This window comes from Kryptolebias marmoratus, linkage group LG17 (genome assembly GCF_001649575.2).
Source record: "Kryptolebias marmoratus isolate JLee-2015 linkage group LG17, ASM164957v2, whole genome shotgun sequence".
Lineage (NCBI taxonomy): Eukaryota > Metazoa > Chordata > Actinopteri > Cyprinodontiformes > Rivulidae > Kryptolebias > Kryptolebias marmoratus.
The window spans coordinates 21,268,882-21,283,147 of NC_051446.1; the positions used below are offsets into that span (position 1 = coordinate 21,268,882).

At 39.0% G+C, this 14,266-nt stretch overlaps 2 protein-coding genes across 4 annotated transcripts in view; both read right to left on the reverse strand.

Annotated features, from left to right (window-relative positions):
• The window catches only part of LOC108246282 (inactive ubiquitin carboxyl-terminal hydrolase 54), a 62,869-nt gene extending 62,261 nt beyond the window's left edge, over positions 1-608 (reverse strand). For both annotated transcript variants that reach the window (XR_003040267.2, XM_025010768.2), the window contains exon 1: positions 406-608. The gene's annotated coding sequence lies outside the window, so the exon portion shown is untranslated. The remainder of the gene's footprint in view (positions 1-405) is intronic.
• A 2,111-nt stretch (positions 609-2,719) lies between these two features.
• Positions 2,720-11,771, reverse strand: myoz1b (myozenin 1b). Of its 2 annotated transcripts, none has more exons than XM_017433574.3 (6): positions 11,633-11,771; positions 9,355-9,441; positions 5,427-5,593; positions 5,275-5,341; positions 4,818-5,004; positions 2,720-3,482 (listed from the first exon to the last, which is right to left on the reverse strand). In XM_017433574.3, the coding sequence occupies exons 2-6, from the start codon at positions 9,437-9,439 to the stop codon at positions 3,245-3,247; spliced, it is 744 nt and encodes a 247-aa protein (XP_017289063.1). In that variant the 5' UTR covers positions 9,440-9,441; positions 11,633-11,771; the 3' UTR covers positions 2,720-3,244. The 2 variants fall into 2 exon arrangements, with proteins under 2 accessions (XP_017289063.1, XP_017289056.1); XM_017433567.3 differs by having other exon boundaries at positions 5,275-5,344.
• Between the last annotated feature and the right edge of the window lie 2,495 nt (positions 11,772-14,266).

Here is a 14,266-nt window from a genome sequence, read left to right on the forward strand (position 1 = left end):
GGTGAGGGGTTGGGGTTGGGGTTGGGGGGAGGAGGGAGCTGCAGCGGGCTCGCGGTCATCCATCAACAAGTCCCCACTAAGAAGCTGCACGCGGGGAGCCACGCGCCCTGAGTGTCCGGACGGGACGGCCTGAACAATAACACCTGTAACTGCGATAAACAGCCTAAAGAGACAGCTGCGCACGAGGAGGGGGACAACTGACCCCCATACACACACACACACACACACACACACACACACCACCTGCCAGAATCAGAGCCAAACAGAACACTGATGATGCTGATGCTGCGGATGATGATGAAGGATGGTAATGACTGGAAGAAGACTGTCACATCTGGAGAGGACCACATCTGGACAGCCTGTTTAAACCTCACACGCGCGCGTTTTTAGGAGACGAACACACACCTTTTGAGCTGACCTCCTCCCCCCTCCCTCCTCCGGTCCTTCCAGCAGTGATGAAGCCCGCCCCTGGTGCCGCTCAGCCCGGCTGCTGTCGCCGCCGGTCCCAGTCCTGCTCGCGTGTTTGACCGTGTGATCAAACGGCGGAGAGAGGGGCGAGCCGCGGGCAGCGTCCAGCCCCCACCAGCGCCATCCAGCGCCTCTCGCGATAACCTCGGCTCGCGCTCGGCTTCTACTGAGTGACGTAGCGCCGTTCGCACGCGGCGGCTCGTGGTTTCATGGCTCGGCCAGATGCCGCCGCCTCCTGGGCGCGTGGCGAGCTGAGCGCGGGGATGCTGATGATGTCATGGCCCCTGCAGCTGACAGTCACATCTCTCACCTTCAGCTGAACGTCTCCGTGTTTCTCCCCGCGACCCGCCGGCAGCGACACGCAGCAGACATCTGCTTCACATCTGGAGGTGGAAACCAGCCAGAACCAGTTCATGGTTACAAATGAAGCGTAGAGCCGGTGAGAAGCCAGGGAGGGAGGCTTAATTTAGCTCTGAAGGTGTGAGGGATTTTTTTTTTTTTTTTTTATGGAAACAAAATCTTATAGAGCCACATTTCGTTAAACTGTAAAAGTACTCATTTCACACTATGAAATCAAAAATTTAAAAAAGGTTATCCCGATCTGTAAATGTTGCAGTTCGAATGGGTTTACTCCAGTGGTTTTCCAGATATGCAATTCTGGAATGCGGGTATGCACTCAATGTAAACAAAGCACTTTTATCTGCATATTGGTGCCACTGCATTATAATTGTCAGACTCTTCTGTCCTAATCTGCTCTTCCACGGAAGCCGCCAATGTTGAACTATTTTCTGTCACTTCGGCTGTTTCTGTAGGTAAACATAAGCATGTTGGTGGCAGCCGTTCACAAATTCTGCTTGCAAATTTTCAATTAAAGGACACGTTAACCATTAATACATGCAGATGTAGTTTTTCTTTCCTTTCTTCTTCATGACATTGCAATGAGTGCCTTTAACCTGTCTGCCATTTTCTGTAGACTTGCTGTTGTTTAACTTCCTGCAGGGCAGCAAACAATTCCTTTAAAGTATAATCAAAGTTTAATTTTTGAATGACAAAATAAAATAAAAGTAAAATGAGCTACTTATTCAGTGGCATAATGGGACAGTAGCTTACCACGCTGTGTTAAAGGTCAGAATAAAAAAAGCTAAATAATTATTCAAAATAATAATTATTTTTAAACAAGATAATAACTGTAGCAGGACCTGCAGTCAGCTATTTGCACTTAAACTTATCAAGCGTTTAGAATTACTGAATAAACTATATTTTAAAAAATTGCATTTTTAATCAAACAAATACATCAAGTATTACGAGATTGTATTGATTTAATTTAAACACCTGTTGAGACCCAGCTGGTTTTATTTTTCATTCCAATCTGTAAAACCTTGAAGTTAAAAGAATATGTACTTTTATGAATGGTATACATCGTATTACAAGAGAACATTATTAATCTAAAAATTTCAGTTTGGATGAACAATCTTCAGACGTTGGACTTTCTGGTTTTCTGTTATTTAATGCAGTAACTATTCGAATAAAATGTGATTATTACTATTTATGAGCTGTGAGCTTCATGTAAAATGTGATTCTGAAAGCCATTTTAAGACATAAATGTTTGTTTCAAAGTTTTTGTGTGTTTGCCAAACTTTCCTAAATATATCCCAACATTTTAGATGTGTGTGATAGATATTGTGTTTACAAAAAAATATGACTGACACATTTTAGCCTTGGGACGACTTGAGAATTGTGTTTAAGTTTGTTGAATTGCTGAATATTGTGCTGACACAAGCTGCAGAGGTGTCCAATTCTGGATTTTTTTCCAGACCACCAGGGTGGAAGACACTAAAGAAAAGTATTACTTTAGCTTCTTTATTGGTTCACTGGAGAATAAAGCTGAGATGGAAAATTTTTCCCTAAAGCATTTTTGTGGCTTCAAAATTATTTCAACTTGAGAGGCCAACCTTGAAAATATAAATTAATCTAGAATTTTGTGATCAATATAAAGTGAATAACTAAGAATGGCACAACATATTTAAAATGACTTGTAATTTCAATTGTTGCATCTAGGATTCCCTCATTTCATTAAACAGTAGTTTGTTTTTATTTATTTCTTTGTCAAATAGGAGGGACTTTATTGTTTTTTTTAGTGCTGCTGTACTCAAAGTTTTCTGCTTTTTGAGTTTGACTTCTATAAACTCCCTTTTTCACTAATTGGAACCACTTTTCAGCCGTTTGTGTGGAACATAAAAGAGGCTCGAAGTTGGCCGTGAATCTTCATTGGACTGTTCAGTAAAACAGTGATTACAAATAAAGGCAAATAATATTTTTCAAGCCTTTTTCAGGAACTTTCAACTAGATACTATATACACACATTTCATCTGTAAGTAAAAACATGATTACTTGAAGACACAGATGTTTAAAAAAAAAGGAAGTCAGAGATGTCCAAAGATGATCAACTGTCCACAAGCAATAAAAATACATTCTGTAAAGGGGGCATTTATTGCATATTTACATTCTTTTAAGAGTGCAGTGTGCTTATCGATTGCAGTTCACTCAGATCTGACATGAAGACTTTTATTCATAACTGAAGGGGTACTTCCTTCTTTTTCATTCAGTTCAGTTAGATTTTCTCATGTGTGTTTCATTGCATCTTATCAGTTTGCGTGGCTTAAATCCCGGCCAGCCTGTTAGTTTCATGTCTACACACACAGCAAAGTGCGTTCTTCACGTATGTGTGTGTTTCTGACTGCCTGTGCTGTAAATATGCTCGTGTCTACGTGTGTGTTCACAGGTCATCGGTCTCCCCGTCGAAGGGGGCCTCCGCCTCCAGGTCCGTGTGGATGTGCGAGTTGTCTTCGCTGCAGACCCAGCCTATGGGCGTGCGGTTGAACGAGGGCCGTGAGCGGATGTCAGCCTGCTGGGCGGGAAGAGGCTCGGGCTCCTCGCTGGCATTGCTGAGCTCCGGGAGCTCGAAGGTCAGCATCTTGGACCCCTTTTCGAAGCCGCCGTATGGCAGCGCCGTCCTGGGAAGAAAACGAGAAAAATGAGGAGAAGCTAGTATGTTGTTTTATAATAAATAAGCCTGAAGGGCTCTTTCCTTATTGATCATAGCTAATCAGCTTCAGACACAAAGACAACTGCGCAGACACTACATAAATAAAGACTTAGCATTCCTTGAATGCCATGGTTTTAGACTATTTAAATTATGATGAGAAATTATGTGTGTTAGTGCTCGGAGCATGTATTGAAGATGGCTCTCAGCTACTACCACATCCAGTTTTAACTTATTACCTGTAAAATTGACTGAGTTTTAGACATTTTTAAGTTGGCTAAGATTGGTTAGCTATTGCAGCCATGTTGAATCGGATTGATTGCAAAAGTTAAGCAGTTGTAGATGTTTTTTTAGTGATTACTTTCTGAAAGTTTCATTAAAATCCCTTCACTAGTCCATGAGTTATTTTGCTAACACATCTCTGTTTATTGTTATTCCACTTTATTCTGTCCTGTCTTATTTAAAGCCATTTAATCTCACATTTAATAATGCTTATCTGACAAAATCTTGTTTTATTATTACCACTACCCTTGGATACCATTTGTCAAAAGCTATTTTCCCATTAAGAGAATCACACACAGAGAGGCTCGGTCTCGTCTGACATTAATAATGAGCTCATCTTGGGTTTAACGCCTACAATCAATTTAAATAACACTTGCATTAAAAACAGGGAAACAAATAAAGATCTGTTTAGAAGTATTGCATCCTGAAATGTCAAGGATTCATTCTTGTTGGAACTTGATCTTCAAATGAACTTAAAGGTCAGAATCGTCTGCTTCTGCTGCATTAAACTCAGTTATTGGAATTAATCTGCTCTGTTTGTTGTTATTATGGATCTTTTAGCACTAAATGGTTAACGCGTTTAAAGGTAACCAGTTTGTATAGCACTGGATGATATTTAAGGGCATAAATGTTCTGAATGCCTCATTCAGAACAGCTGGGAACAATCGTTTCTCAAACAAAGTAGAACAGAACAGAATTATCCAGAGAATATCTTGTTCTTTCATTTGCAAAAGTGCCATTTGGCAGATTCATAACTCACAAAAGAAAGTTAACAATTCAATGTGATTCATAATCCTCACACTGAAAGTACCATCCGTCCATCCATCCATCCATCCATCCATCCATCCATCCATCCATCCATCCATCCATCGAACTATCCATGCATCCATCCGTCCGTCCATTTGCTGCCTTTTATCCATTGTTGGGTCATAGAGGCAACAAGCCAGGAAGAAAACCCAGACATCCCTCTTTCCAGCAAATATACTAAGGATTCTAAGCTTCACTTTCATGCGTTTCTCTGTACCTGTTGAAGCTCTTGTACTGAGGCAGATCTGGGTGGATCTGGATGGGTCCTGGCATGTTAGGCTTCATGGTGGCTTTCAGCTCCTCATTGTCACGCATGGCCCGTTCCCATGGCGATACGTAGGTACGTACATACTCCTTTCTCCTCTTTGCCTTTTCTTCCTCCTCATTCACTGTTTCCTCCACCTCTGAGATGCACAAGGGAAGAGTTTAATCCAGAGGAATTAAATGTTTATAAAAGAACTGAAGAGATCTCAGTGTGTTTCTATGGTGAAAATATTTGTAAATAAAGGTAAATATTGAAATTAAATGTATAAAAAATCCAGAAACCAAAAGCACCCATCTCCTGAAGGAGCTGAACATTTTGATATATGAATGGCTAAAATAGCACAAAGTATCCAGAAGTAGTTAGATTACAAAAAATGTTCAAAAAGAATTTACTGCACGTATGAGCCTACTTTCTTCTTTTGGCTTTTCAGGTTTTGGTGGAACAGGGGGAGGAACTATCAGCAGGTTCTGGAGGTTCTGCTGGAAAGTGAAAACAGAAGATAGAACCTCATCAGCTCACACATGTACACACAAAACATTTATTTGCTGCTTTAATCCTCACCAGGTTCTCGTTGGTCACAATGAACTTCTCAACTCTCTCCTGCCTCATCCTGAACATCTTGGATCCCTTGTTCTTCATCAGGGAGAGCTCCTCCAGCATCACATCCTTGGGTGTCTTTATTTTGGTACCCAGATCAAGTTCAGCAACATCGGGGTCCAACTCATCCTCTGACAGGAAGAGGAAAGGAAAGGAAGACCAAATAAGGGCGTACAGAGAAAAGGCACAATGTTTAGCTCAGGTTTTGAGACAAATCTTGGTTTAAAATGCACAGTTTTTAAAATAAACTTCTAGAGTTCCAATTTTAAAGGATATACATGCTTTAAAAAGGCTTGTTTATATCCTGAGGCTTCCTGGGTGTAATAAACTGTCATGTTGTGTTAAAGGATGTATGTAGGGGTGTTGTAAGGGTTAGTAGGCCAAGGCAATGTGGAAGAAGAGGGCACAGGGGGGATGTTGTAGCAGGTTTTTGTTTGTGGAAGGAAATCCTCATAACACACATGGTCTCTACTCTCTGTCACTAAAGCAGAGGTGAGATGGATTTTACTGCTCTACCGAGCTCCTCATAAAAACGCTCTCCTCATCCAACACGTACAACCCTAAAATCACTCATAACACCTGGAGTTCAGCCATTAACCCCCCCACACACACAGTCACAAACTCATCTGTAAAGCTGGAAGTTGCAGTGCTGCAGAGAGCTGTTAGCAGAGCGTCGTAAATCAGGGCTTGTGTGGTAAGTTTGTATGTGTGAGGGAGAGGGCTGGAGAGAAATATGGATGATGCTGAGCAGAGCGAAGTATTCTCCCATGGGGATATTTATTAGTGTTGATTGAGAAGAATGAGAAACAAGTGCAGGCCGGCAGCTGACAGGGAGGAAGCTGGACAGACTGAAGGAGGCAGGAGTGGACAGATGGACGACACGCACGCTGAGTCATGTGACGAAAAAGGCAGAATGACACAGTGGCAGGGATGATGGGGAGATGTGTTGGTATTAACTGGAGCAAAATAGGGGCTAAGCAGGATTAGCTGAATGACTGGCTGACTGAAAACAAACTGGAAACATACAGATGTGGCTGCAGATGGGACGGCAGAAGGACGGGGAAAAGAGGCAAAAAGAAAAAGGCATCAACAGATTGTTTAATGATTGATGTAAGCATGAAGGCAAACAATTAAACTAGATTTAATTACGGATTTTATGCTCAGAGAGTTTAAGGAATATTTTCTTGTTTGGCAGGAAAACAACATATTATTCTAAATTTTAAAGCTGACACCAATGGGTCATCTTCCACCCCCAGTTCCTTATTGGTGATTTCACACGCAGAAGGTGGCCTAAAAGTGTTGTGTGAAAGAGACTCCTCACTCACAATCCCCTTTTTAAATAACTTATTTATAGCACGATTTAACAACTTAAGTGCTTGCTGAATAAACTAAACAAAATTGGCATCAAAAGTAAGACCTCTTGATAGATTAAAACGTCTTATTACCAATTACCAATGTGTTTACTCTACATTTTATTGCCTATTATGTGGGTCAAAAGCTGAAAAGTTTGGGAGCTATTGTTGCAGACGACAGGTGAAACAAACGTGTTGAAGCTTCCAAAGTGGAGCCAACTAATCGATCTAACTCTTTAAATAAATCTTTGTTGAAACGTGGACACTGACAAGTATCCATTTGTATTTTTTCTGGNGGGGGGGTCCAAATAGAAGAATGAATCAAGGACCAAATGCATTTGGTAAAAACAGTCAGAAGGCTTACAGATGCTTTGAAGGAGATTTCTGTGTCACACATGCCAATCAGATGTACCGTGAAATCCTTATAAGGTTCTTATAATTGTCGTCTGTCAGGATGAGTCAGCCAGACAGATACCGTAAAACTGCAGTGACTGATTCAAAGTACAGAAGTAATAACCCATGGAGGGAAAATACCTCCCTGTAAGTACGTCTATTTATCCATTAGCTAATACTGCCTTTTATTCTTAAAAGGACAGAGCTGGAGCTGATCCCAGCTGACACCAGGAGGCAACAATTCACCTGTCAATCAAAGGTCTTGGAGAACATTAAAGCGTTTGTTGACGCGGCTACAGCGGCGTGATGTGGAGCACTTTATCTAAAATCATACAGTTGTTTAATGTTCGTCATCCAGTATTACTTGCAGTGGAATAAAAGTATCAGCAAAGGGAAATATTTCAGATTTTTTTTCATGGGACTACAATAGATATCCTTAAATAAAGTTTTCTGAAAATGTTTTCAGTACTTTATTCTTTTTTTTTTTTCAAATTTTGTTCTCCCTGCTATATTTCAAAATAATGTACTTTGAGTTTGGATGACTTTAAGCTGCACAGTCAGAGATTGAACAGATGGACCAACTGGTGAGTCTGGCAGAAAGAACTGCAATAAACATTCTGTTTCTAGTGGGTCTTTCCTGCAGTATGTAAAACGTCTGACTCACTGGAAGAGATTTTGGAAGAAACACAGGAAGAATCAGTACTTAATATAGACATCGAGTGCAGAGAAACAAAGCAAAAAGACCCAAAGAACTAATTACTGCCCGAAAACGAGGCGAAGGAGATAATGTTTTTGTCCGAGTCTGTGCACGAGTGTGCATTCATTTGTCTGTAACTTTAAGAAAATATCTCATGAACAACGCTACGGATTTTAATGAAACTTTCAGAAAATGATCATTGAGATGACATCTACAACTGATTAATGTTTGGAGTCAACCTGATACAAGATGGCTGCCACATTAAAGCAATCTTAGCAAACACAAAATGACTATAACTCAGTCAGTTTTAGAGATATTGCACTAAAATTTGGTGTGTTATTAGCTGATAGTAATCTCTAACATATACTCTTAGCAGTTATTAATCACATAAAATTTGTTTCTTTAAACTTTGCCATTAACTAATAAAGTCAACACAAAATGTCTCATGAACCACTGAATATATTTTAATGAAACGTTCAGAAAGTAACAATTGAAAATTACCTTTATGAGTCAGCCAACTTCTAAATGACCTCAAATAAAAATAAATTACCAAAATATCTCACAAGCCAGTTCACATATTTTATTGAAACGCTCTGAAAGTAATAAATGTTCATGTACAACTCATTAATTTTTAATTCGAGCCAATTCAAGATGGCTGTCACAGCTAATTTACATTACCCGATACAAAAATGTCTATAAGTCAGTAAATTGTACAGATATTGTGCTAAAATTTGTTGTGGTAGTAGCTGAGAGTCGTATACAGCAGAGATATCAAGCCCTAACTGATCACATGAAATGTTATTAGATAAAATTACACATCATGTTATTTTCAAGGTTTGACCAAAATGGCTACAACTCCATCATCTCTCGTCATAAAATTATCTCAGTTTGAAACTCTGGCATGAAACGGGGCAGGCGATATGCAAAATGAGTGGTTGACCTTCAATTTCAGCCGAGGAATTCAGCAAAAACCACGAAATCTAAAAATAGATGTTGCTAAATTCAGTTGTGATAACTTTTTGCCAAGTTCTGTTGCTCATAACTTCACTTAGATGATGTGAGCACAGGAGCACCATGTGGTATTTTGTTCTGCTTGTGATGCTGACAGATTTGTGGCTGCTTTGCCATCTGATAATGACCCACGACCCTCCAGGAGATGCCACATGCATGTTAGATATTTTTTTACCGCTTGGATTAAGTGTGTGTGTGCGTGTGCTTATTTAATTGTGGCGTCTTACAGCCAACTGCAATAATTCACACCCATCAGTTCTGTCCACACTTTGCTGACAAGGCAGCTGGCAAACAAACACAAAAGATTTGCAGTTTACTCGAGTGTCTAATGAAATCGCAGCGGGGTAAAGGAGGGTCGTTCATGAACTGGGAAGTGTCCTGTTTAAGCTTCATGTTTAAATGCATGACTGTTTCCTGAGAGCGAGTGTTTTTCTTTTACCGTTCTGGCTGATGTTGGACAGGTCCACAATGATCTTGCTGGCCGCCTTCCTCTTATTAGAAGGGGCAGGATTTGCAAAAGGCATGGCTGAAAAAATACAAAGTCATAGTGTTAAAAATTTGTTTGAAATAAGATTATTTTAAAAGCTGCACTATTTGATATTTGACACAATATAAAACATACCAATAAATGATCATGGACTACAGTTTCCTTTGGCTCCACAGAGTATTTCAAACATATTTTAGATCATTATCACTCTCTGCAAAAGGCAATGAGGTGATAATGTTTTTGCCCATCTCTTTATGTGTATTGAAGTATTAAACTTATCACAATGTGTTTATGTGATAAAGGGAAAAATGTATAGTTTGATTACACAAGGAATAAATCTTTTGTAGGTTTTTGCACCAGTGCTGATTTGGTTTTTGATTCTTTTTTAATCTCAAAATTCCACCTATATTCTCATCTTTGATATAATATTTCAGCTTTATTTCTAAATGTTTCATATATTTATTTTATTATTTTGACTTTAATCTTGACATTACAATACTAAAAATAATAATAATAATAAATCTCCTTTACCTCTGTTTTTCTCAGTGTCACCAATAATCTGTTGTGAAATTGTTTGGAAAATCTTTAGTATTGTGAGCTAAAATATGATACAAAGACAACTCTAATATTTTAATAGCTTTTAGTAAATATGACAAGAATAAAGAAGGAGGAAGTGGTGAGTCGACAACCTTTTCCTTTTTAGCACAGGAAGTTGTTTCTTTCAGCAGCGACACAATAAAAATTGTTCAGGGAAAACATGTTTTCACCAATCGATGGAGTTGGGAAAAAACATTTCCTTTGTGCATTAAGCTTTATTTCCATTTAACGGTTAATTCCTGTTTACATTTTGTATAGAACACTTTGTTCCATCTTTCGCCTTTATTATGTCTTGTCAATAAATTGATTTGGAATCAATTTGCGCCATATCTGAGATTTAATCTAATATTAGGAACAATTGCTTCCATTTATTTGATTTGTATGGTATCTAGCTGATAGAATGAGGAGTAAGATCTGAGACAACAAGTGTGGGAAATTTATCGGCTACCATCTAAGAAGACACAAGCTTATTCCCCAAGAGATCTGGATCATAATGAAGGTGCACTTCTCCTCAGATTGGAGTGGGCTTCAGCAAAAACCTCAGTGGGTTCCCTAATCAAGTTAAGCTCACTTTAAACATGGTATACAACCCCCGCACCCTTGCGGACACTAATTCCTGGTGGCAGCTTGAGTCTCTTTTGACTAACCACTCAGATGGGGCGCAGGCAGTACGTCGCTGTCAGTTGAACAGGTCGAAAGCAATTACATAAACCTGGAGGTGAGTCCCAGAGCTGGAGAAAAAAGCAGAAGGGCCTGTCTACAGGGAGGCAGTTAATGTAATTGCTTTTCATCCACTGTAATTGAAGCTCATTTCCTAGCTGGGCATTCAGTCCTGTGTGAGCTATTTTTATTAGCACATGTTCTATAGCTCTGCGGCGAGCGTGACAGTAATCAGCACAAAACATACAACGCGCCACCAACGCACACTAGATTTGTGCTCAAACGGCTCCTCTCTCATGATTAATGTGAGTCGGTTGGCAGCAGGATTAATAAACTGGAGATTACAGGTGTTTTTGAACGTTCTGGGAAAATGCAAGATGGAGGAAGTGGTGGTAGCCACAGGAGCTGCATGCGAGGGCCTGGGTCCAGTTACCGCCTCTCTAAAGAGAAGAGGTGCTCCTGTCCCCCTTCAACCGGCCTGTTTTAGCTCCAGATAAATCTCGAGGGGACAGCTGAGGAAGAAGGGCATCAGTCAGCACATTCTCAGATACATCCATCCCTGCAGACTAAAAACTCCACTGCGGAGGGCTACATTCCTTACAGACTGCTGTCTTAGGTAGGAAGTGGTGAAAGACAAGGTGAAAAAAGTCCACCAGCTTTTGATTTAAATTTGGTTTACATCATATTTCAGTTCTAATTAAACCATGCATCACAATTTAAAAATGGAAGGGTTTTCTCTATTAATTATGGTTGATTTTGCCACAATATTCTGCTCTGTAACTCATCCAGTTACAAAGGTCCGTAAAGGCAACATACAGCCAACATCTGATGAACACAAAAGTCAAAACTAAACGTTTGTCTGCTTCAGTTTTCTTTTAAGCTCAGATTATTTGTTAATTTATCGACCGTGAGTGTCAAATCACTTGTAAACGTTAAAAGCACACGTGAGAAGGTCACCTCTCCAGAGTCTTACCTGAGCAACGTCAGGTATCCCACAGGAAGGTCCCAGACCAACAGGATTCTGGAGTCCTGGAGCTTGTATGGTACAGCCTGGCCTCTTCTTTGCCCCTCAAGACAGTGAAACCCAATCAGCAGGGCTGCTCCGGTGCTAAGGACCAGGCCTCAGNGGTGAGGGGGGAGGGGGGGGAAAAGATTGAGGGGTACAGAGACAGGTAGGTGTAGAGGTTTGAGCTCAGAACTTCTCAAAAATAACCGAGAACAGTGCATAATAAATCACGATTCTTAATTTCATATGAAAGTCTTTTTTATGACAGTATTAAGTATAACAATTAGACTGCATTAGAGAATTACCAGATTAAAATAGATAGCACTAAACTGAGTTGGAATAAACTAAACTGAATAGTTTAATTACTGAATCTAATATCTGCTTACTTTCTGCTAATTTTGCCATTCATGTATCAAAACATTCAGCTCATTCAGGAAATGGGAACTATGACTTTTGTGTGACTTATATTTTTCAAAATATTCAACTTTTTTTTACAAATATGTTCCTATAGAAACTCATTGAGCTCTCTTTGGTTGCTTCAAAAGCATTGCTCTCTTTGAATTGCTCTGTTTTTGTCTTCTTATGCTACTTTTAGCTGCTACTTTAAGCTTTTAGTCAGCCTTTTGTTACTTTTAGCTTTTAGCTAGGGTTCTGTTTCTTTTGTCTTTTGCAACTCAGCTTCAGCATCTTCAGTAAATTTCAGCAGTCATTCAGCATTCACACTTCATTTTAACAGAAAATGCTGTTTCTCTGCTTAGACTTGAACTGAACTTGTAATTTGCCAGGATGTTTATCTTCCTGGTTTCAGATACTGTATCACTGCAGAACAGCACTTTAGGACAGCCTCACAAACACTTTAACTACAAAAAACATAGACTTTTCCAGTTATATCTTGTGATTTTTTTAGAAAACAAGAATATATTACAAATAATCATACCACATTAGGATCTGTAGAACATTAAATGCTACATATTTGATTGTGATTGGACTTAACTGAATTCAAACCAGCACACAAGGACATGTTTAAGGTGCTCCAGTCTCCAGTTTTCAAATATCTCTGAGGATGATATGTATGTTTTATAGGGAGTTCACTAAAACTTTAAATCTTTGCCTTGATTTCACTGGTTGCTGGTTAAATAAAATAAAGATTGAGATCATTATTTTAGTGGATCCCTCAAGCTCCAGATTCTTTAGTTTCACTTCAGGTGGACAGGGACTTTTGATAACATGGAAAAACAAAATAAAAATGAAAACACGAGTGGTTTTGATGGCCTTGGGGTTTTTGCTTGTCTGTGTCTCTCCTATCATGATATTCTCTTGATCCATCCTCCTCCACCAAGCAAACCTTTGGGTATAATTAACTACTCACAGCCAGTTTTGTGCTTTGCAGAAATCAAAACTGATTTTTACTTTGGCCGTTCACAGTTTCTTAGATTTATTCAATGGCTTGAGTTAGCAGGGTTTTGTTTTGTTTTTTTGCACAGGTGGACATTGGAGATAAAACTATTAATGCTCTATATCTTAGTGCTTTGCTACTCAGTTTAAGTCAAGCAATACTCCCAGGCATTTAGATTTAACTGATAGTGTAAAACTTTCTCTATATGAAAAATAAGATTTTAAAACAAAGTCTTTAACTGAGTGTTTTGCAGAAGTAACAGAATTATTTGTTGATTTTTCAGTTTTCAGGCAGCGTTGTCTGACAGTTGCATAAAAATTTAATTTTGTGCCATGTTTGGTTTTCTGAAAGATGTACAGTAAAGTCAGACATTTTTAAGACCTTGACATATGTGTTCTTAGTAAGTAAAATGCAGGATTGCAAATTGTTGTATATTCTGAATATGTACTTCAATGCTCTGTGTTATGGCTAACAGCCATAACACAGAGCATATGTAAACTGAAGCATAATCTAGAACTATACTGTTAGGGCTTAATAAATCAATCACAGTCCTGAACCAGAACAGGATTCAAAGAAGTCCTTTGTTTTAACATTTTTGCAAATCTTTTGCAGAGTCTTTGAACCTTTCAAAATGCTCTTGATGGCTTGCAAAAAATGGTCACAGTTTTATATATATAGAACTTTTTGCGATTACATGTATTAATTTAACACACATCCCACATTCAAATGTAAATCAGAAAGTGAAAACTAAATACCAATAATAATATATAGAAAATATTGCTTATTACATTTTAATTGGTTTGTTTTTGTGTGCCTTTTTTATCTCTAGCATTACAGTAACAATACAGTAATAAGTTTGTTAGGTCTGTCAGCATCATCCCACCTTTTTTACTTGACAGTTTTTGTTCTTGTTGTATCTTTTCGGCCTCTGAATTATCACAAATTCACATGTATGACAGTTCATTAGCAGGACTCAGACTGAGATGTGTTTTTAGTGCTGATGCGTTCTACAACTACACAGAACACCAAAGAGCAAAAGAAGGAGATAAACAAAAAGTCTTGATGTCTGCTTTAAGAACCTTGCATACACTCCTTTCTAATTAATAAAGATCTGTGTGCAAGCCAAGTCCAAGTAAATTGTAGTTAAACAGCTATGCAGCTCTGTGGGTTTTAATCTCACCTAACAAATCCAACATTTCTGCTGT